The sequence below is a fragment of the Megalopta genalis genome, chromosome 2 (genome assembly GCF_051020955.1).
Source record: "Megalopta genalis isolate 19385.01 chromosome 2, iyMegGena1_principal, whole genome shotgun sequence".
Lineage (NCBI taxonomy): Eukaryota > Metazoa > Arthropoda > Insecta > Hymenoptera > Halictidae > Megalopta > Megalopta genalis.
Window position 1 is genome coordinate 1,399,417 of NC_135014.1, and position 22,103 is coordinate 1,421,519.

A 22,103-nucleotide genomic window follows, 5' to 3' on the forward strand; every position below is an offset into this window, starting at 1 on the left:
GACACTTACTTATTTATTATTGTTAATGTTGCTTTATTGAATGCCACTAATTCTCGTTTATTTTGTACCTATATTCAAACTACAACATAAAGTACACACAATCTTTATTTTCAATCAGATTCATCATGATACACGTATATAATGAAAAATAAATTTCAAAAAATCATCAGTAATATGCTATATTATAAGAAATGGTATTTTCTATAGTTACAAAAATGTTGAATGCGAGTATAAATTCTTGTACATTTGAAGAACAATTTTTAAATTACTTCAAAATAATGAAGGAACACAAAGAAGATAACAACTGCTTATACGTTGACTATGATATTATATATTTTTATCCTAAGACCTGTTATTTGTAGGGTAGTAAATATTGTCACTCATTCCGTCGGTTTCAGTGACTAAAGCACGTTCCAGGATGACACGGCCCTCTTTGTAACGTTGATTATCGTCTGTTGCAAATTCATATGACCACCCAAGCTTAGCATCACAGTTTTTGCAGCTGACATCTCTGACCATGTGACGACCCGTCAGCATCACTCTATCCTGTACGTCGCTGTGTATCATTGCAGATGAATTAAATTACGAATATGCAATAATTTCATAAGATTATTCCATTAGTACAATTTCTTTGAGATTTTGTACATGTAACAATGGTAACCTGTGTGCTAAACATTGCTAAAAATCTAAATATACGCATCAATAAAAAAAATCATGAACCTAAGAATAAATAGATAATATAAAAAAAGAAAAAAGTGACGATGAAGATAAAACTATATCTCTTTTGCTTTTGTAAATAATTTTATTAAGATAATACAAGTGCTAGATTTTGTTATCAGTGTCAGTAATCTACATTGAAACCCACCAATCAAAATAAAAATAATACCACATTATGCACTCGTATTTAATTCAAAAGAAAGACTGAAGAAAAAACTCTAATTATTATTTTTCTTTCGCGTGCACTTATATAAATTTCGGTTCGCAGAAAATAGTTATTCGCGAATATAACATATTCTATTCTCTTAGGTACATGGAAACAATGATATTCCATCTTACACAACTGTCTTTGTCTGTCAACTACGAGAATGTTCGAAACGTAACGGCAGTATATGACATATTGAATCGATTAATATGAATGTAATCTTTGAGAAGAATGTCACGAAAATGCGAGTACCTGTAATTTAAGTTGACAACTTTGTTAAAGAGAAAAGCACGGCCTGTAGCTCCCGTGAAACGCGTGCTTATCAGCTGAGCTCTATTTGTAAGATTGGTGTCACAGGAAGCGCAAGAAAACAGACGAGTACCTCCGATGTGTTCCAAAAAAATTACGCCCATCCTGAAATGTCGTTAATCGCTTCCCAGAAATTTGATACAAAATAGCAACAGTAAAAGAATCAAGTAAATTTACTCTGAATCTGTGGGGGACGAACAAGCCAAGCAATTTGACGTAGATATCACTACCGTCACAGCACGATATAAACACTACGCACGACACGACATATACACACGCGAGCTGTATTGTACATGGATATATACACGAGCGTTCGTAGTTGTCAAGTCAGTTTGATCGCATTTCATGAATTTTAAATTTCAAGATGTTTAAACCCTGTACAAATTTTATACGTCGCGACTAAAGCGATCCTAGCAAAGAGATCTTACATTATAATTGTTTAAAACAATTTGTTTTGCATTAAATTTTGTTCGTTGCGTAAAATAATAAAAAAAATGTATGATTCGTATATTTTTTTCATATTGTTTTTCGTGACAAAAAATAATATTTAATGGCGTATAATTAACTTAATTTACCGTATCTTATTAATTCAGAAGACCCGAAAAAGATTAATTGTTAGTATAGGAAAAGATTTGATTAATACACGAAAGAATTGTACCAAAAAATATATAAATTTTGCTTTAACAGTTAAAGTCTTTAATAGATTTAAAATCTCTAGTAGACTGGTTTTTATTATTCATTTTTGCTTGACATAGTTTGTACATAACATAACTGCAATTATAAAAATTACAGAAATGTAAAGGTGCCAAGGGATCTATAAGTAAAAAATGGTTGGGCACCACTAAAATATATGAAAAACAAAACGAACATATGAAAATTTTACATTCTTCTAAACATATGAAGTTATACGGAAGCTTTAATAAACAATTTGCATGCTCGGAAAATGAAAGAGATATAAACATCATAATATATTTTTAGAAAATGATGCAAGAACTATAAATATACATTAAAGATTTTGTTTTCGCATATACCGCGAATATAAAAATTATCCATGAAAGAACACAATAAATAATAATTTTATATTCACATGAAAATATTTTATTATGGTTTATAATTTTACGATTTCAAATACATTGCAATAACTTCAAGGTTACATCAAAATATTATATCTTTATTATTAATATAAATGGTATACAATATGTTACAAGTATATATACATATACATATATGTATGTAAGTGTATGAATATATATATACATACATATATGTATGTAAGTGTATGTATATATATATACATGCATATATAATATAATATATATATGTTCGTGTAAATTATATTTTTAAAGCTAGGTACATAGATGTTTGTGCAGTAAAATTCGAAACACTTTCCCTTGATATTTTTTCAATAATTCCACGTATTCGGACATTGGCCACGAAGCCTCGCTATAATTATGTACCGTAACCACACTTAGAAAATGTAGAAGGTATAAGTGTACATGTCAGAAAACAGTTAGAATACCGAAACGAATCGAAAATATATTATTGGTCATTGATTAATATCTATGTTCAAATCTCTTCAAGGCACATTTGAAATATAATCAGTATACTCATTTCCATATTACAGAGGAATTTACTAACATTAGTTGCTCTTATCATTTTACTAACAGTATCTGGAGTTAGACTTCAGTGAACATAAAAAGGTGAGAAAGAAAAGGAGAGAGAAAAATCAATAGAAAAATATAAAATATTAAAAACTCCTTTAGCCAAAATCACAGACGAGTCCCTTACTTTCTCAAACAGAGCACAGAATCGCAATTTCATGGTCTTAATACTAAAATAATAGTTAGTCGATATAAATATTATAAATATACATTTATATATATATATATGTAGTCTTATCAAATTACATACGTACATATACGCATATGCTTTTTGATACACAAAAACATTTACTAACAATAAAATTTACATTTTTATACTTTCTCATAAATTACATCATCACGTATGTATATATGTACGCATGTACAACGTATAAATAGTGGTCTTGCATATGTGTATAAATATATGTATATACATATATATTTATACATGTATATTTTTGATTATATCCTTTTTTGATATTCAGATCATGAAGGATATCTTTCATAATACTGCACCTATTTCTATGTACATAAAATGTTTACAGAACATAATGAAATATAGATTAAACTTATGCCGATGATAATAACAAAAATAGTAACAAGTGACTTTGCAATTATTACGTGTTATCGTTACTACACATAGATATGATAAAATGCCCTGCTCATCGGCTTTATTTAAGATTCATGGCTCTATTAGCGTTACCTTTCAATCATATTTATACTATTTTGTAATTAGAAAAATTAGTTCACAAGATTCGACTCTTGCTTTTCCAACATCATTTTATACAATACACACTGACTAACATTCTTTTACCGTATATGTACTTTTCTCGCTTCGTTCATCGATAATTTTTCCTAGTCAGGTCCTATGTCAAGAAAATATTTGTCTGTTTTACGTTAGAAGCTTTACAAATTTTCCAATGAACATCAATACACATGGGCATTTTTTTTTCTTTAAATTATATATAATGGCTATCATTCATCTGCACTGCAGGTGTTTATTAACAAGTATAGAAACGTGTGACGCAATATTTTAATAATTACACGCAACGCAAAGTGAAAACTAGAATCTTCTTTCAAGATGTAATAGTAACAACATTATTTGTTAACAAACTATACAAAAAAAGGTAAACTGTCTCTCAGTGACCTTATTCGCGGAATATTTATGTAACATAAAAGAAACATCTTTATATGTTGTGTTGCGAAATAAACTTGCAGCGGTCACGATATTAATATTTATATAAACAGCGGTTAACGATATGAATATTAACAGTAATAATGTGGTACAGTTTCGATCGCTTTGAAACGTTATTATGTATTAACAGCAATCAAAAGCAATTACTTCTGTAATTCTCCTAATAGAAAATTATATTAAAGAAATAAACGAATATAGTTTTGGCTTTGCACAGTGCAAGTTCGTATCGCGAACAACTGTTAAACATCGAAAAATATATCTTATGTATTAATTTTGGTAAGTTTTGTTCTGTAGGCGGCAACTGTTGCGAGACATGCCAGTGCTTCCAAGTCCGGTGACGCACACCACGCTATTAATATTTGTATAATTAACATTTTTTGAAAACACTATTTATTATATACATATATATGAAATAAACGCTATGTTAAAAGTTAATGAAGATAAATATTATATTTAAGAATATAATAATAATTATTATTATGTGTTATGCTAAGTGAAAGAAAATTGTAGAAATAAATAAAGAAGATATTACTGCTTTTTTATATACTCACGCTTATTAGATTCTTCTGCTTCATTTTGCGTGGAATCGCTTGTAGCGGCTGCATTACGTGTAATGCTCTGTTTTCGTGCTTTCCTTTTTTGACTTCCAACAAGGAGTGCTTTGTCAGCTTCTTCTGTGCTTTCACGATCTGTTTGATTATTCGAAATATTTGCTTGACCATTAGCGTTACAATTATTTTGATTTTTCTTGTTATTTGAAGTTGACGTTAATTTCTGTACTATTTTTTTCTTTTTCGTACGTTGCTGTTTCTTCTTTTCCTGAAATTCTTCTAAACTTAAGGATGGTAACGCTTCAATTTTCTTTTCTAAATTAAAATCCCTACACAAGAAAATATCACATAAAAATAATATTGTATATTCATCATAAATATATAATTCCATTACAGAATATTTTTCCAAAAATATTATATTGAACTTACTCAGCTCGAAATCTTTTACGTGTACTCCATGGTCCAAAATCTAATTCTCCTTCTGCACCTTCTGTTTCTGTTTCCTCCGGTTTAGAAGCTTCAATATTTCCTTCAGCGCTTTAAATGATACGTTATTTTCGTTACTTATATTTATTTATAAATTATATGAAAGAAAACTATTAAATATAAAGCAAAGAAATCTATTTACCTTTCTACAAGATGTTCCAATTCTCCACGAGAACTATTTCCACCTTCACTACTCAACGAATCGGTTTTTTCACTAACATTTGATGAAATTGAATTTCTTCGTTCGTTTGAATGTCCATCAGTGCTAGGAGAAACATTTGTTAAGAATGATTTGTAATATAAACAGTAAACTAGTAATTTATTCTGATTAGAAAACTGATGAAATATTTACCTACGATTTCCAGTATGACGTTTTCGTTTAGGTTGTTGTCCTGATGTACCAATATTTTTCATTTGCTCTGCAAGGAACTTTTGATAGCGTAAACCTTTGCACGTCCGTTCACTTCTAAAATTAGTTTCTTCTGAAGGCATATTTGTAGTTATAAAATCATTTATTTCTATTTTCACATCTTCTATATCCTAAAATGTAAGATTAATAGTAGTTACATACATAGTAATTTCAAAAATATGATGAAACAGCAAAAATTCTTACATATTGTTGCTCATTATTGTTTGATTCAGATTTTCTTTTTTTCTTTACATCGAAAAGATCAGCTTTGCATTCTCTCTTAAGTTCGGATGAAAAAGATGCTTCTATATATTTCTTTTTAGGGGATTTCAGAACATCATTATCATCAATCACAGAACCATTGACAGTTGCTTGCTCATCAGTTATTTGCATTTTCTGAGGTGTGAACAGCGAACTGAGGCCACCAATTTGGGATTCGTCTGCTAGTTTACCTGGTTGAATTGATTGTCCATCTCGTTTGTCAGCTTTTGAATAATCGGAAGACTCATTCTCGGACTTGATTTCTATAGATTGCTCATTAGAACTCGTTTCTGTTTTTTTATTTGTAGGCCTAGTATTCAAAGTACGAAGAGGAGGTGCTGGTAATTTGTACCATTTGAAATCAGGATTTGCATTCAAGAATGCATCTTTGTACTGAAATATAATTAAATTAAAATTATTTTTTCCACACCTATCTGTAAATGACGCAAACACCATAAACTTAACGATTACATTCAATTTTGCATTGGGATTTTATTATATAAATAATTTACCTCCTGTGCTAAATTTGTGTATGAACGTTTTTGATCTGGATGAAGAGTGGCCCACCATTCACCAAGAACTCTTGTAACTGCTCGATTTTCTAAATGTGGGAAACCAGACCGCACAGAACCACGATGTCGTTTACAAAAAATTAGAAATGCATTCATAGGTCTCCTCGCATGGTGGGCTGGTTCTCTTAACTCCCGTGGTTCCTAATTATTAATATTATTTTATTAAATAATCGTACAAAAATATATAAGACAGCTAACGAATAAAAGCATACCAATAAAATAATAAATAATATTGTTAGTTCAAAAATATTTTATTACAAGTTTAAAACTTATGTATTATACGTATATGTAACATCTGGTGATTTGTGATATATTATATTATTTATGAACAATTAATTATAAATAAATAATAACATGTCAAAAATGTATTTGTAATCTTTAGGTCACAACATTATGTAGTCATGTTATAGCACTTGTGAAGCCTTAAAATAATATACCTTGACAGTTTCTAAGGTCACGTATGCTTACATAGATGTTCAATATGTAATGAAAATCCATTAAAACCTATTACCAATATCAGATACAATTTCAAGAAATTTATTATTGCAGTATATTATTGTTATCAGTAAGTACACTCACTCTTCTTGGAAATTACACTAGAATCTTCTATCAACATTTTTTTCATTCATATTTTTATAACAAAGCACTTATCAATTGTGACTAAAACAACGTATTTAGAAAAATGACATGTTTCTTGTAGCTTTATTTCTTTAAACATATCGAAACAAAGTATTACGGGAATAGTTTATCATTAGCTAAATGCAAAATATATATGCGAAAAATAATATAAGATTACTTCTTTGTTAATAGTTTATTGTTATGCGCACAATGAAATGATACAAGTTTCTTAAAATATCTCTTGGCCTAACAGTCGTTCTATTCACCTCCATGCTTAATTAAATGTTATTCAAGTAATCGCGAAATGTAAACGTGAATCAACGCACGAACATGACTGCGATCGCCATACATATGCACGTAATTCACATACATATGTGCATAAGGACAAAATAAAAGAAAAATATTAGTTTCGGTCGAGAAACAGCCTTTTCGTTATTCGTTCTTATCGTACAATATTTTTACCTTCCTGATAAGTGAACTTTATTGCGAAATATGACGTGTAGAAAAATGCATTAATTTATATTCCGTGCAGTATTATGAAATCGAATGTAAATTGCAGTATCATCTATAAATTGTCAGGAAAAATAAAGGTATTTAATTGGATTACGTGTCGTTCATGAGGATGCATGAATGATTTAAAAAAGAGAAACAAAGAAACGATTTCACGATAAATCTGTAGAGAATCATGTCAATTTACGGGTGCAACGAAGACGAGGACAATTTACAAACGCTCGTTTCAGTCAAATTCAATGTCAAAAGAATCTTGAATTCCGAGGTATTCTCTAAATACGGTATCCAGCGATTCGATCGACGACGATGCGATGCCAATTACAAATTTTCAAGAGCTACTAGTTGATCTTGTCGAAGAAAAAAATGAACACAGACACATCTGTCGTCGTAGAAGGCATATGTTAATTTTCGTATACTGTCTAATTACTTTGAGCGCACAAAGTCCAAATTATTTCAGGTATACGTCGTACCATTTTACACACCACGATCGATTTCAATGAAAAAGAACATCGATATGAAAATCTACGAGAAAAATTATGGAGGAAGCATTATCAAAATTGTTAGGGTACGTCGTCGTCTGTCATACGTCGTAGCTTTCGTTAATACTGTTGTACATTGACTGGTGGGATCGCACGATCCCTCGCAAATTTTCTACGAGCTTTCAATAATTGTGACAAAAATGATCGAACATTCTATGCGAGGTGAACGCGAACGGGAATTCTGCATCGCATATTTTTCGTAGGATTTCATGACACCATCCCGAACGTCTACTGACAGCTGCTCGTGCGAATGTAAATACTACATACAGCAATCTATATGTCTTTCTATGCATCGATGATCTGGCAAATATTTGAATGAAGTAGAACGTCTGTTTAAACAATTCCTGTTTGCGCAAGGCTCAAGTAATTTTTTCCACGGTACACTTTTCGTTCCTTCTTGTTGACAAATATTTATCAATGCAGAACTAAAGTCAGAACGATGTTGTTTCTTTTCGTTATGACTAGTCCTAATATATCGTACGAATCTCATTTTTTGACTAAAAATCGTCACGAACGAATTGCGCGTTCAACCGTTTCAATCGGAAAATTTGTCTCCCGATGATGTCACGGATCCAACGTTCGATGTCACGCAACGAAATGTTATTCGGAATCCGAGAAAAATACAATGTATTTCTCCCTACTCACCTTGCGTTGTTGCTCGTTGGCAGCCATTTCTGATTTCACTTGACAATTCACTCAGCGGCGCATAATAAAGATAAAGCTTCGGCTCTCTGACTGGCCCTCTCTTTTCCTCTGTGTTTCGCTTTCTTTCTCTGGCTCTTTTCCGTGCACGAATTAACCTCTCCTTCTTGCGTACTATTTCTATCTTTCTCTTGCACCGATGCGTTCATCCACGGTTGCTTCGTGCAGCCCACGTGAAAGAAAATTCTCGCATAACTCCGTGCAATCTTCTTATTTCTCACCGTTCGTTCACTAACTTCGAGAGAGCCCCCAGGATACGTTGCATTTAAGTCACTCGAACGACATTATCCGAACAATTTTCTGTTTGCAACTAAACATTCTCCGTGCAAACGTCACGAATCTACAAACGTCACTATCAAACCAGTCACGCGCCTGTTTTCACTCCGAGGAGGAGATTAACTTGTGACATCGAACAAATCTCGTATCTCATCGAACCCATATTAATTTTAAACCTTTTTCATAGATATTGAATTCTTCTTCCGTCTTATATAAATTCGTATATGTAACGGAGAAGTAATATATTATTGTCATGTGCATTTTCAGTATTGTGCGCAATCTGTTCAAAAAAATACAAGATTCGCGCGTGTAACAATACGACAGAGTCAGCAACCTTACCGTGCAAAACTTGCTGCGAGACGTTTCAGGTACAACGATTTATTGTTCTTTAGATTCGTAACAGCGACAATTTAAACTTGTAATAGCATTTTTTAATAAACGTATACATATTACGCGAAGCATAACAAGCAAACGTAGAACATTGGTTCCTGTATACGAAATTAATATCAATTTTAAATTCGATTATACTAGATAATGGTGGTAGGATTGAATCAAATCTGTAATAAAAAAAGTTGCCAATAGAATGCAGTGAACAATCAAAATGATCAGAATCACTATAAAATAACCAACAGAAACTGCGTCAGTTTGTTATTCTCTTCATATAGGTTAGAATGACCTAACCTATCTGTTTGTATTTGTTTATTGTGCAGTGTTTTAGATACTGAAAGGATTTACTAGTTAGGATTAAATCCTTAGGAACTAAGGATTGTGTAATCACGTTATGATTATTTCCAAATTGTGGTGATTTATTAAAATCATTAATTATTCAATTAATTCATTTGTTAAGTAACTTTATTCGTCGTCCACAAGCTTTCGCACTTGAAGAAGTTTAGGTACCCGAGACATCATGGAGAAGTCTCAGAAAATGCCAAAAGTTGCTAAGGTATGTACGCGTTCTATTATATGTATTACATATAAACAAAGATCGCTTTATAACATGAAATTATTAAAATGATTACAGGTTAAGAATAAAGCGCCTGCTGAAATTCAAATAACAGCAGAGCAGCTTTTGCGGGAGGCTAAAGAACGAGACCTTGAGATTTTACCTCCGGTAAGAATTTTGAGAAATTACGATAAGAATACATTAACAAAATTATATGTAATATGATCATTAATGTTTATCTACAGCCTCCGAAACAAAAAATTTCTGATCCTCATGAGTTAGCTGATTATCAACATAGAAAACGCAAAGCTTTTGAAGATAATATACGCAAAAATCGTATGGTAATCTCAAATTGGATAAAGTATGCTCAGTGGGAAGAAAGTCAAAAACAAATTCAAAGAGCAAGGTTTGTTTATGCTTGAAAAAGTTAGGTATATTATGAATGTAATAATAAAATTTACATTTTAATTTTAGATCTATATATGAACGAGCATTAGATGTAGATCATAGAAATATTACATTATGGCTAAAGTATACGGAGATGGAAATGCGAAATCGTCAAGTAAATCATGCAAGAAATTTATGGGATCGTGCTGTTACTATATTGCCCAGAGCAAATCAATTTTGGTACAAGTATACATATATGGAAGAGATGTTAGAAAATATTGCTGGTAAAATTTTATTATAGTTAATATTTAGAAATACTGTAGTAACAAGAGATTGTTAAAAAAATTATTTATTTAGGAGCACGTCAAGTATTTGAAAGGTGGATGGAGTGGGAACCTGATGAACAGGCTTGGCAAACCTACATTAAGTTTGAATTGAGGTATAAAGAAATACAAAGAGCAAGACAAATCTATGAACGATTTGTGATGGTTCACCCTGATGTTAAACATTGGATAAAGTATGCACGATTCGAGGAATCCCATGGATTTATAAATGGAGCACGCAGTGTTTATGAGAGAGCCATTAATTTTTATGGCGATGAAAGTTTAGATGAAAAATTGTTTATTGCATTTGCAAAATTTGAAGAAGGCCAAAGAGAGGTAAATATATACAAAATAAAATACTAACTGAAAATATAAATAAAATATATATAAAGTAAAATTCCAAATTAAGATAAAATATAATCTTGTGTATTATAAATATATATTTTTGTAGCATGATCGAGCCAGAGTAATTTACAAATATGCATTAGATCATATTCCAAAAGAGAAGACTCAAGAAATTTATAAAGCATATACCATACATGAAAAGAAATACGGAGATCGTTCAGGTACTTTTTTTATTATGATAACAAAATTTTGTAAATAATTTTGGAGATGTGTATGACTAAGTAATATCGTTATTGATAGGCATTGAGGACGTAATAGTAAGCAAAAGAAAATATCAATACGAGCAAGAAGTAAAAGAAAATCCTTCCAATTATGATGCTTGGTTTGATTATTTGAGATTAGTGGAATCTGAAGGAAATGCAGATGTTATCAGAGAAACTTATGAACGTGCTATAGCTAATGTACCTCCAACTAAAGTAAGGAATATAATTTTATGCGATTTAATACTTTGTACGTTTTGTATTAGCATGGATAATATAAACTGAACGCATTTATATGATATAGGAAAAGCAGTTTTGGAGAAGATACATTTACCTTTGGATAAATTATGCTCTTTTTGAGGAACTTGATACTGAAGATATAGAAAGATGCCGTCAGGTTTATAGGTAATTAATTTTTGTTTCAAAACTGACAGTGATTTAATCATTTATAATTTTTCAGGGCATGTTTGGAGTTGATCCCGCATAAACATTTTACATTTTCTAAAATTTGGTTGCTTTATGCATACTTTGAAATACGACAAAAAAATTTACCAGCAGCTAGGAAAACATTGGTACGGATTTAATTGCATATAATAATCTTTCATTTTACACCATTAATTTAGTTTGTAAATTATAAATGATTTTATTTGAAACTGTTCTAGGGTATGGCATTAGGTATTTGCCCTAGGGATAAATTGTATCGTGGATACATTGATCTGGAAATTCAATTAAGAGAATTCGATAGATGTAGAATATTGTATGAAAAGTTCCTTGAATTTGGACCGGAAAATTGCACTACATGGATGAAGGTATGTAAAAAAGGAATTATTTAATATTTAACGTAATTTTTTCAATGTTACATTTTATGTCAAATTTTTATTCAACAGTTTGCAGAATTGGAAACACTATTAGGTGATGTAGAGCGTGCACGAGCTATTTATGAATTAGCTATATCGCAACCAAGGTAAAATGGTTAAAAATAACTAACCAGAGTTTATGGTAAAGCTTCTGTTATATTTATGTATTTCTGTTTCTAATATATAGATTGGACATGCCAGAACTTTTATGGAAATCTTATATTGACTTTGAAATAGCACAGGATGAAACGGAAAATGCAAGACAATTATTTGAGAGATTATTAGAACGTACGCTTCACGTGAAAGTAAGAAACATAGAGTTCCATATTGGCCTTGAATTTATAATTACGTAATTGTAATATTTATCTATTTCATTATTCAATGTATTATTTTAGGTTTGGATTGCATATGCTAAATTTGAATTGGCAAATTCGACAGCTGAAGATGGTGTAGATAATGTTGTTTTGGCAAGAAGAATTTTCGAACGTGGAAATGACGCCCTTAGATCAAGCGGAGATAAAGAAAGCCGAGCGCTACTATTAGAAGCATGGCGAGATTTCGAAAATGAGAAAGGAGACGACGAAACTCGTGTTAAAATTATGGAAAAAATGCCTCGCAGAATTAAACGTAGACGACGTATTGTAGGAGAAGACGGGGTAAATAAATTCCATATTTCCGTAGTATATTTCTTAAATGAAAAATTAACACCGTTTCTCATTTTTAGAATGACGACGGTTGGGAAGAAGTATTCGATTTTGTTTTTCCAGAAGATGAGTCACAAAGACCTAATCTTAAATTCCTGGCATTTGCCAAAGCCTGGATGAAGCAAAAAGAACTCAGTGAAAAATGTGAAAGTAATTCGAGTATGAATACTTCTCAATCAGAGACAAACAGTTGAAACGTAACTGTATTGCTTACTGTAAGAATTATGTTATATTCTTGTAAATAAATTAATTTTACGTAAATAAATAAACACGTTTTGAACTTTAAAAAAAATTTATATTTAGAAAACTTTACAGTATAACCAGTATTTATGACATCATATATGTATGTTTTGTTACACATAATATTTGTACTTGGAACTTTTACATATCAGTAATAAAATGTATCGTGAATAATAAATATCAATCAAAGATTTTTTAAGTAAAATATAAATGTTACAATGATTAATAGCTTTATTATTATTACATATTTTCAATATCTTGCTATTGACTTGCTTATAAAAGTGTAACCTCCATATGTTAATTATCGAAGTTTTTGTTCATCAGTGCAAACACACTGCACCAGAGAAAAGTATTTGTTTTTGGCAGTTTGCGCTACATGTATTTGTCACTACATGGATACATTTATTCAAAAGATTCAATGTAAACAGTGAACGATTAATTTTTTCAATAACTGTATAAGGAAGTAAAAAAATAAGTGAAAAATATACAAAAGAAATAATTTTTTTTATTGCAAAAAGGAGATCTGATACAACAACCGAAACAGCTGTCCTTGAATATATGAGTAGATGATGTTTTATTGTAAAAAGAGAGTGTATTATTTTCTCAAACAATACTTTTTTGTACTTGATAGAATATAGTAAACTGGGATATCAATTTCATAGTCATCTGTTTTCTTAAATTAGTTACTGTTTCTCACGTTTTATTTAGTTGTCTTTGTAGAACATTTCTTTTTTTCATCGCTTTCAAAACCAGAATCGAGGTCATCACTTAAACACTTTTTCAACGAATAGCTTTTAGAATGTTGTTGTGTATCTGTTTGTTGTTCGACTAACAACTGTCTAACGCATCCTATTAACTGCTCAAAAAAGTTTGGATAGCCTACGTATCCAGGAAATACGTTTACATCTATAATTGCATATCGTCCAGTGTGATTTTCAATCACAACGTCAACACCAAGCAAAATAAGTCCAAAAAGTTTGCTAACTTCGTTTACAATCTTCTCTAATACTTCCTGTTTTGGTTTTAGCGTTAATGGAATGTTCTCTTCTGATAAGATTGACCATTTGGATGTTGAACCACTCTTAAATATATTAAGCGAATTAAAAAATATGGTATTTAACGAAGTACAGTCTTCTTCATAGAAATTCTTAAAACTGGGTCTCTCGTCTACATAATAATGTTCACGGACTATGTATATTTTGTAAACAATTGCGTTGTGATTAATAAATTCTTGTGCTACACAAGGTGGTTGACAGTTGTTCAATTCCTCTTCATTGAAAATTACCATCATCTGAAAATGAAAACTGATCGTATACATTCTATGTTACAAGCGTATGTTTATATAAAGAATAATATGCTCACCTTATGTGCATCGCTAGAACCAAGAGCAATAAGTGGTTTGCAGATTATTGGAAACTTAATATTTGCCTTTTTTAACAGTGATATATTTTCAACAGTATCTTTCGTTTTAATTTCTACGAATTTTGGAGTAAATACATCTGAAAAACAAAAGCTCATAATCAATTATGTTCACAATTTAGTAGTTCGATTAATAAATTCCTTGGTAATCAGTTAAGAAACATATTTTTCGGTTTACCATTAAATTGTATGTGTTCTCGTATGAGCTCATAGTATTTATAACGATTTATTAAAATCTTAATATTTTCCAAAGGATCAATAACTATTATTTTGGGGTGTCGACAGAAGTACTCTTCGATTTTTGAAATAATTGCTTTGGCCTGCAACAGAAATAAATGGTTACACAAGTTCTAATTTCAAATTCAGATAATTTTATCATACATTTTGATCACCACGTTCTGCAAGCGCTAGTTTCGGTGTTAATTTATGTATAAAAACATGGAATGGTCCCTGAGATTCAAGATCAGAATCTATGTCCATCTGAAAGCAATCCATTGATGCAAGAATACGTTGCTAGTTCAATTTCTTTATAAAGCTGTTTACAGTTGTTTAGAAGGTTACAATTGCTCGATAATGATAGAAAATGTACAAAATTTATTTACCATTTTTAATTGAAATCCTTCAGCTTCACAGAGATTGTAAAAATGATTCCAATTGAACTTTTGCCGTTTTTTCTCGGATATCCAGTAACCGATGGTATATTTTTCGCACATTTTCTTTTCCATTTACAATTCTCTTACGTCGAATAAAATATTTATCCATTAAAGAGAATGCAATACATTATTTTAACAGACACCCTATGTGAATTATATTAATTGTGTTTTCTACGAGAGTCTTACTTTAAGTAATCTCATATTTTCGTCAAAATGTTAGGTTATATCTGTTGTGATATCTAAACGCAATATTATTACGTTCTTCTAATTCACAAATATTTCACACGTTCTATATCTAGAAGATATTAATTCTTCTATACTTAAACTTGAAGCATAACACTACTCGTATAATTTACGTGCATACATGCGATAAATGATCATAGGTTAGCAAGATAACAATGATGGCCGCATTCTATAACACTGTTACTTTTCCTTAATTATACATACTTTCATAATTTGTCGGTACACGATACAAACACTTTAAATAACAAATTTTCTTATAATGTATCGATGCAGTTATGAATCATCTCCTACTGTTTATGTGGAAGCACAAGTAGTCGGGAATACGTCACCGCCGTTGCATCTTCAAATGCAATGCATACACACGTAATTCCGGCATACTCGTCAACGCACTTTTCGTCAAAGCAGCAACTTTAAATTTCCCCTATACTTTGTACCAACGACTAAAAAATATAAAAACTTTACTAAGCACATGAACATAGTATTTGATCGATTTTAAATTAATTTCGAAAGACAAGAGCGAGATACACACGTAGAAATTTCTTTATTTAAATAAATGAATAATAACAATCTTATTGTATTAAGCTGTCACTTTGTTGCGTTCAATGTGAAAACATAACGTTTATGGTTTCAATGTATGATCAATAAATGTATATTTTCGAAAATCTAAGTCTTGTATTTGAAGTCAAAGGTTTTGTAATAATACTATTGAAAAATAAAAGAATCGCTGCTTAAGCAGTTGTACTTACTTTTGAGGACTCGCTCCACAAAGTCAACGTCTCCTTTGTGACAAAGACTGTAATTATATTGTCTTGATCATTGGTATTCAGCATTTTAATTTCGCCCAGAGAACAAGAACCGGAACTCGGCATGAACAATTCACCCTCAGAGCGGGAAGTGTCCAAAGATACCGACTCGATCTAAAATTATGAAATGCGTTTAATATAAAGAATCTTTCATACGGACGCCATTACAAGAAAATATCTTACTGTCTGTGAGACTGTTGGAGGCATGTCTTCCAACGTCCTAAAAATAAAATAAACAAATGCGAGAAATTATATAAGTAATAATTAAGTAGTAATAATAGTAATAATAATAATAGTAGTAGTAATAATAATAGTAATAATAGTAAATAGTAATAATAATAATAATAGTAGTAGTAGTAATAATAATAATAATAATAATAGTAATAATAATAATATTAAGTAATAATTATATAAGTAAGCACTCGTATTTTGATGTAAAATTACATTAATATTAAGACGCGTAATTTACTCATAGCCAGCAAAATTATGATTTTCTGTTGAAGCGACCATGTCAAGTTGATCATTTCTTTGATAAACCCTCCAGTACTAATTGATAAAACAAGCCAATAGGAATACAACATAGATATTAAGAAAACGAGAAGAAAATCATGTTTGCACCTAGAATTCTGCTGGACCAGAGTCGAATGATTCGCGGCGAGTGTGGAATGTAACAGTTGCTCGTGTATCTCGTCATACAAGTCTGAAAGAATCTTCTCTTTTTCAAATGTATGGCCGCGTGGATGTTCTTCATTGAATACCCTGCTGGAAATACTGTTCACTGGGTCATTCGTTTCCGTAATTTGATCGGTCTCATTTATCTTGCCGGTCGACTCCGTCGTTTTTAATAGTTTCGGTTCGTTTCTCGAAGAGGATCCAAGAGATACGCAATCGCGCAAAGAATCAGAAGACGATGACCCTCTGTCATTATATTCTACTGGGATTTTTCTTTTATTCTGGTCCAACTCGGACAACTCGATCCTCTCATTTTCCACTCTAGAACTTGCTTTACTCGGAAAATCTTCGTTAACAGAATCCTTTAGACGCGTACTCTCGGCTCCTTTATTTTTTATAATAGACAAGCTATTCGTTGTCTCCGATGCTGCACCTTCGCATGCCGGCACCGATACGTTGCTCTGCACTCTTTCATCAGTTCTGCTCCGATCGGTTTCCATTCTAGCTAAATTTCCATCATTATTACCCTTCTGTTCCACGTATTCGCAGCTTTCTACGACGCCGTCCTCCATTTTTCTGTTCGAGCTACCGTTGCTTTTCGCACTCAAAAGTTCTCTCAACGATTCGACGCTCGAATTAACGTTACTCGGCTCGGTGACCGAGTTCTCTTGTTTCAAGCATTGCTCCGCAACTTGTTCAGAGTTCGAAGATCGACTCGCTGGCTTATCGACGAAATCGGCGTCAATGTTTTCGCAAACGGATTCGCCGCTGGCATTTTTCTCGCTAATATTTACGCCGCTTTTCACGATCTCCTTCGCATCAGTCCGGATCCCCGAGCATTTCTCCTCAGATTCGTCGTCGGTCTTCAGGCGTGCAGTGTCCATCTCGTGCGCGTTCGACTCGACATTGTTCACCGGCGCGTTCTCCGTTATCAGTAACTCAAGATTATGCGGCGAGCCGGTCGCGTCGCTCTGAAAATTCTCCAGCAAGTTCTTCATTAATATCGGCATCATTTTCTCCAGATCCAATGCATTTTTTACTTTATCCTCGAAGCCAGCTTGCTTTCCTTCAAACTCTTGCAGGATCACCGCGCGTTCCTGCGGACTCGGCTCTTTCTCAAGGTCACCGAGGACTCTCGACGCTGCTTCCAATTTATCTTCGCCGAGGCTCCGCGTGTCCGTGCTCGCTGACGAGCCATTCGCGGAGCTGATCAAGCTCGAGCTTTCGTCTCCCGCTCGGAAAGCGGCCGCACTTCGCGAACGTTGCACTTGGAAGAATTTCGCGAGCGTTTTCTCGATGTGCCTTGCAATCTTGCCGCTGTCGCTCTCGGTCAACGCGGTCTCCGCATTCGATGAAATTCTCGCGTCTGTCCGTTTTCCAACTTTCGAATCGCCTCTTAACGGATCGCCTCTTAACGGATCGCCCATCGAGCTTTCGGGAGAGACGCGTTTCTTCTCCGAATCGCAATCCGGCTTATCGAACCGAGCCGCTCGCGATTTCACGGATCTCGCGCCCTTGGCCCGAGTCATTGTCCCGCAGGATCTGCGCCCCTCGTTTATATCCTTGTGTTTCATAGCTCTTTCATCCCTAACCGATTTTCTCTTTGGCATCTCGAGATCGTTGCGAGATCGTTCGCGCAACCGCGCCGGTTTCGTCGACTCGCTGTACTGCGAGGCCGCGTCGTTTTGCAGAAATTCCCTCAGCTCTGGCCGCGTTAAATACTCGTCTATCGTTCTTATCGACTGCGACGCGTCCTCGATCATTTTGCTATAAGCCAGCAGTACGTCATCGAATTCCTCGATGGCCGGATCATACAATTCTTCTTCGACGGTCGAGCCCTCCGAGCCCTCGCCGGAAGTATCCAAGTTCAAAGATTCGGGAAGGCTGTGATCCTCTAGGCTTCGATCATTCCGGTCGCAATATTTGCGACGGAGACTCGCGAAATTTTCTTCGACGACCTTATAGCGCTCGCGCTCGCGATTCCTCTCATCGTGGACTTTCTTTTCCTCTTTTTCCTCTTCTCGCTCGCGCGGCGACGAGAAGTCCTGGCGTATTTTAATTCCTCCCGCAGGGAGGAAGTCTTCCAATTCAGTGGGTTTGCTTCTCTCTTCATCATTTCTTGCTTCCGGTTCTATAATGTCCTCGTGGACCTCCTCGGGGACCTCCTCGAGGACTTCCTCGCTGAAACGCACTTGCTTGTGCTCGCTTTTCACACCGGCAGCACCCTTCTTCGCTGCTCCGCCGTCCGTTCCTTCCTCGAACGTCTCAATCTCCACCCGCGCTTCCCGATCTTCCGGTTTTCTGTCGACGACGTCCTCTGTCGTCACCGATTCAATGTCTTCCTCGTTCCCACCGCCGATCGCTGCTCCCTCGTCCCGTTTTCCCGCGTCTTCCGCATCGTTCCCGACGTTCGCCGAAGAGGCTCCAGCAGACGTTCCCGAAATCTCTGCCGACGATCCTCTCGAAACCGAACCGCGCGAGGACTCGTCGCTATCCTTGACTTCATTCGTCGCTGTCCCGTGCTTCTTCCTTCGGTTCTCGCTCGGTCGTTTGCTATTCGCGGCGTCCCTAGGCTCCTCGAATATCTTCGCGAACTTCTCCTTGCGGGCCTGACCTTTGGTCCCGCATCCGTGGGAAACTATGTAAGTCCCAACGTTCGCGTTCTCTTGGACGAACGACGGATCCGGCGATATATGAATGCTCTCCAAATTCCGGGCGGTCAGTTGCCTTTCGATGTTCACCGTCGGACATGCTTGATAGCTGAAGCTCTTCAACCGCGGGTTTCGCTCGAGGCTCGGCGCATCGACGGCTCCCTTGGCTCTCTCTGCTCCGCTCTGTGTATCCACGCCCGAAATTCCTGGATCCTGGACCACCGACGGGCCGCAACACCTGAATTCCTTGCAGCGTTCCTCGGGCATCTTGAATTTCGGCGCGGAGAAATCGGTGATCTTCCTCGGCACGGCGCGAAGCTTTCTTTCGTACGATATTCCCTCGGTTTTCGGATTCCCGTGACTCGCGTCCGGTCGGCTGTTCGCCTCTTGAAATTTCCAGGCCACTCGTTCACGCACGTATAACAGTTGGTCGTTCTCGTCGTCCAAGGACACCTCGGCCGAGTACCTGTGAGGAATTTAAACGTTATTCGAATTCTTGGATTGTAGGGTGTAAAATAATATATATGTAATCGGGTATAAAATAATTATGTGCCGTAATTATGTTAGCAACCGGGAAGGAGCGATTTCTGAGGTGATTACAAGCAACTTTTTCCTTAGCGAAAATTCGATCCGCGGCTTCGTTTACGAGTTATTGACGAAAACAATCTGGCCAATGAGAGGCGAGATCTGCTGGCGCAAGGCAGTCCAGCGGTCGAGGGTCATTGGCTCGGCCGCCTAGCGACAGGCGAGCTCGTCTCTCATTGGTCACTGTTTTTCGTTAATAACTCGCAAACGAAGCCGCGGATCGTATTTTCGCTAAGGAAAAAGTTGCTTCGAATTACCTCGGGAATCCCTCATTTCCCGGAAGTAGCATAATTTCGGGACATCCTGTATATGTACACTCATACACGAAAGTATTCGAACACTGACCTCCGCACAGTTTTGGTGGATTTTTCCTGTATTACGTCAACATTAGCCGGTAAACCAAAAATGCCAAAAATGCCAAAAGTGCATTCTAATTTTACAGATTTTTTCAGATGCACTAACAAGTCGAGACAACAAATTATATTTATACATGTGTTTTGTACATAACTGTCCGTACCCGTAAAGTGGGTTCCGGTCGTACAAGTTGCAAGACAAAAAGTTCAAAATATATAAACAAATCATAAAATTGTGTAAAACGGAGATATGAAACGACATCGATCGTAAATAAATAATAATGATATATAATAGTAATAATAAAAATAAAAAGTAAAGAAAAGTTTTAAACAATAGAGATATAAAACTAATAATAAAAGTTTAAGAAAAAAATGTATTTTTATAACTTCTCAACTGAATTTTATAAAGTGTTCGAATACTTTCGAGTGCGTATAAAGTCATTCGATTACGCGGACACCCGAGAGATAACCCACGTTTTCACAGGCGTTTGAAAACCGTTGCAATCGGCGACCATGTTGATTGCTTTGATTTGAATCTGTGCATCTTTCACCAATCTGTCCACATTCTCAAGCGCTGCCGATGTTTCCGGGCTGAGGTCCGGGGAGACAGGAGGCATCGTGGCAGATCTTTTACTATCCAGCTGCGACAGAAATTCAGAGAATTAACAACGATGCAAGACACAAATTTTTGTATAATAATCGAATTGCAACGGACGTTTGTTAGGCGATTCTGACATGTTAAAAATATATGGAATTTATCACGTTTATTGAATATCAATATTATAGTAAATAATAAATAATAAATATCACAATATTTCTAATAAATGAATAATAAAATATGACAATATTTCTAATAAATAAATAATAAAATATCACAATATTTCTAATAAATAAATAATAAAATATCACGATATTTCTAATAAATAAATAATAAAATATCACAATATTTCTAATAAATAAATAATAAAATATCACAATATTTCTAATAAATAAATAATAAAATATCACGATATTTCTAATAAATAAATAATAAAATATCACAATATTTCTAATAAATAAATAATAAAATATCACAATATTTCTAATAAATAAATAATAAAATATCACGATATTTCTAATAAATAAATAATAAAATATCACAATATTTCTAATAAATAAATAATAAAATATCACAATATTTCTAATAAATAAATAATAAAATATCACAATGTTTCTTTAATTAATTTTCGAATAATTTAAAAGTATAAAAGTAAAATTAATTAATTTTCGAATAACTTAGAATTATAAAAATAAAATGAATTGATTTTCAAATAACCTGTAGTAAAAGGAAGATTATTGAAATATTCTCGTTCTTCCAACGCGGACATAACATTCTAGTGAGTTCTAGCGAACATCCGGGAAACGTTTGAACGCTCTGGACGGTTCGAAATATGTACTTTCGGACGACGGGTCAATGTTGAACACATGCAATTCGGATAAAAAGCTTCGGAACATTCTGCAGCAGGCGATAAAGTTTAAAGCGGGGAGGAAATGTGATTGCAGAGTGGGCCCCGTAAAAGGATTCGTAAAATGGAGGTAAAAATGTCGTCTACTTTAATTTTATTTCCGCACATTTATGCACATTTTCACGTCGCCCGCGAGATATATATATAGAATAATTGTTTTTTTCTTTTTT

The 22,103-nt window shown here is 33.9% G+C and overlaps 5 protein-coding genes across 10 annotated transcripts in view; 1 reads left to right on the forward strand and 4 right to left on the reverse strand.

Annotated features, from left to right (window-relative positions):
• Positions 1–87: 87 nt before the first annotated feature.
• On the reverse strand, positions 88–1,565 carry Yippee (yippee zinc finger protein). Its single transcript, XM_033475710.2, has 3 exons — positions 1,409–1,565; positions 1,175–1,336; positions 88–556 (listed from the first exon to the last, which is right to left on the reverse strand). Exons 2-3 carry the CDS (start codon positions 1,333–1,335, stop codon positions 343–345), a joined length of 375 nt encoding a protein of 124 aa, XP_033331601.1. The 5' UTR covers position 1,336; positions 1,409–1,565; the 3' UTR covers positions 88–342.
• An 816-nt stretch (positions 1,566–2,381) lies between these two features.
• bbx (bobby sox) lies at positions 2,382–9,056 on the reverse strand. 2 transcript variants are annotated; one of them, XM_033475719.2, is made up of 8 exons: positions 8,658–9,056; positions 6,286–6,486; positions 5,717–6,166; positions 5,456–5,643; positions 5,246–5,368; positions 5,047–5,154; positions 4,618–4,946; positions 2,382–4,415 (listed from the first exon to the last, which is right to left on the reverse strand). In XM_033475719.2, exons 1-8 carry the CDS (start codon positions 8,682–8,684, stop codon positions 4,327–4,329), a joined length of 1,515 nt encoding a protein of 504 aa, XP_033331610.1. In that variant the 5' UTR covers positions 8,685–9,056; the 3' UTR covers positions 2,382–4,326. The 2 variants fall into 2 exon arrangements, with proteins under 2 accessions (XP_033331610.1, XP_033331611.1); XM_033475720.2 differs by lacking the exon at positions 8,658–9,056 and adding an exon at positions 6,925–7,615.
• A 285-nt stretch (positions 9,057–9,341) lies between these two features.
• crn (pre-mRNA splicing factor crn) lies at positions 9,342–13,078 on the forward strand. 2 transcript variants are annotated; one of them, XM_033475717.2, is made up of 15 exons: positions 9,342–9,358; positions 9,701–9,933; positions 10,012–10,101; positions 10,179–10,339; positions 10,408–10,604; positions 10,678–10,979; positions 11,095–11,209; positions 11,289–11,464; positions 11,553–11,653; positions 11,709–11,820; positions 11,911–12,057; positions 12,136–12,212; positions 12,293–12,410; positions 12,501–12,761; positions 12,830–13,078. In XM_033475717.2, the coding sequence occupies exons 2-15, from the start codon at positions 9,898–9,900 to the stop codon at positions 13,001–13,003; spliced, it is 2,067 nt and encodes a 688-aa protein (XP_033331608.1). In that variant the 5' UTR covers positions 9,342–9,358; positions 9,701–9,897; the 3' UTR covers positions 13,004–13,078. The 2 variants fall into 2 exon arrangements, with proteins under 2 accessions (XP_033331608.1, XP_033331607.1); XM_033475716.2 differs by lacking the exon at positions 9,342–9,358 and having other exon boundaries at positions 9,467–9,933.
• Positions 13,079–13,534: 456 nt separating this feature from the next.
• Positions 13,535–15,699, reverse strand: LOC117223447 (inositol-tetrakisphosphate 1-kinase). The gene is made up of 5 exons (XM_033475722.2): positions 15,071–15,699; positions 14,850–14,948; positions 14,647–14,788; positions 14,412–14,548; positions 13,535–14,340 (listed from the first exon to the last, which is right to left on the reverse strand). Exons 1-5 carry the CDS (start codon positions 15,191–15,193, stop codon positions 13,750–13,752), a joined length of 1,092 nt encoding a protein of 363 aa, XP_033331613.2. The 5' UTR covers positions 15,194–15,699; the 3' UTR covers positions 13,535–13,749.
• LOC117223443 (uncharacterized) overlaps positions 15,526–22,103 on the reverse strand; it is a 90,184-nt gene continuing 83,606 nt past the window's right edge. For all 4 annotated transcript variants that reach the window (XM_033475713.2, XM_033475711.2, XM_033475712.2 and 1 more), the window contains 5 exons: positions 20,903–21,069; positions 16,786–19,956; positions 16,351–16,387; positions 16,111–16,281; positions 15,526–15,804 (listed from right to left, as the gene is read on the reverse strand). In XM_033475713.2, the coding sequence (XP_033331604.2) occupies positions 15,775–15,804; positions 16,111–16,281; positions 16,351–16,387; positions 16,786–19,956; positions 20,903–21,069 (3,576 nt within the window). In that variant the 3' untranslated portion in view covers positions 15,526–15,774. The remainder of the gene's footprint in view (positions 15,805–16,110; positions 16,282–16,350; positions 16,388–16,785; positions 19,957–20,902; positions 21,070–22,103) is intronic.

Coding starts and splice junctions, on each gene's coding strand:
- LOC117223447 (XM_033475722.2), bottom strand. CDS start 15,193: ATGGAAAAGAAAATGTGCGAAAAATATACCATCGGTTACTGGATATCC. Junction 14,949..15,070: donor AAGGATTTCAATTAAAAATG/GTAAATAAATTT, acceptor GATTGCTTTCAG/ATGGACATAGATTCTGATCT. Junction 14,341..14,411: donor GTTCTAGCGATGCACATAAG/GTGAGCATATTA, acceptor TTTCATTTTCAG/ATGATGGTAATTTTCAATGA.
- Yippee (XM_033475710.2), bottom strand. CDS start 1,335: ATGGGCGTAATTTTTTTGGAACACATCGGAGGTACTCGTCTGTTTTCT. Junction 557..1,174: donor GTTGTCAACTTAAATTACAG/GTACTCGCATTT, acceptor AATGATACACAG/CGACGTACAGGATAGAGTGA.
- bbx (XM_033475719.2), bottom strand. CDS start 8,684: ATGGCTGCCAACGAGCAACAACGCAAG. Junction 6,167..6,285: donor ACACAAATTTAGCACAGGAG/GTAAATTATTTA, acceptor ATTATATTTCAG/TACAAAGATGCATTCTTGAA. Junction 5,644..5,716: donor ACAATAATGAGCAACAATAT/GTAAGAATTTTT, acceptor CTTACATTTTAG/GATATAGAAGATGTGAAAAT.
- crn (XM_033475717.2), top strand. CDS start 9,898: ATGGAGAAGTCTCAGAAAATGCCAAAAGTTGCTAAG. Junction 11,821..11,910: donor CAGCAGCTAGGAAAACATTG/GTACGGATTTAA, acceptor AAACTGTTCTAG/GGTATGGCATTAGGTATTTG. Junction 12,213..12,292: donor TTAGCTATATCGCAACCAAG/GTAAAATGGTTA, acceptor TCTAATATATAG/ATTGGACATGCCAGAACTTT.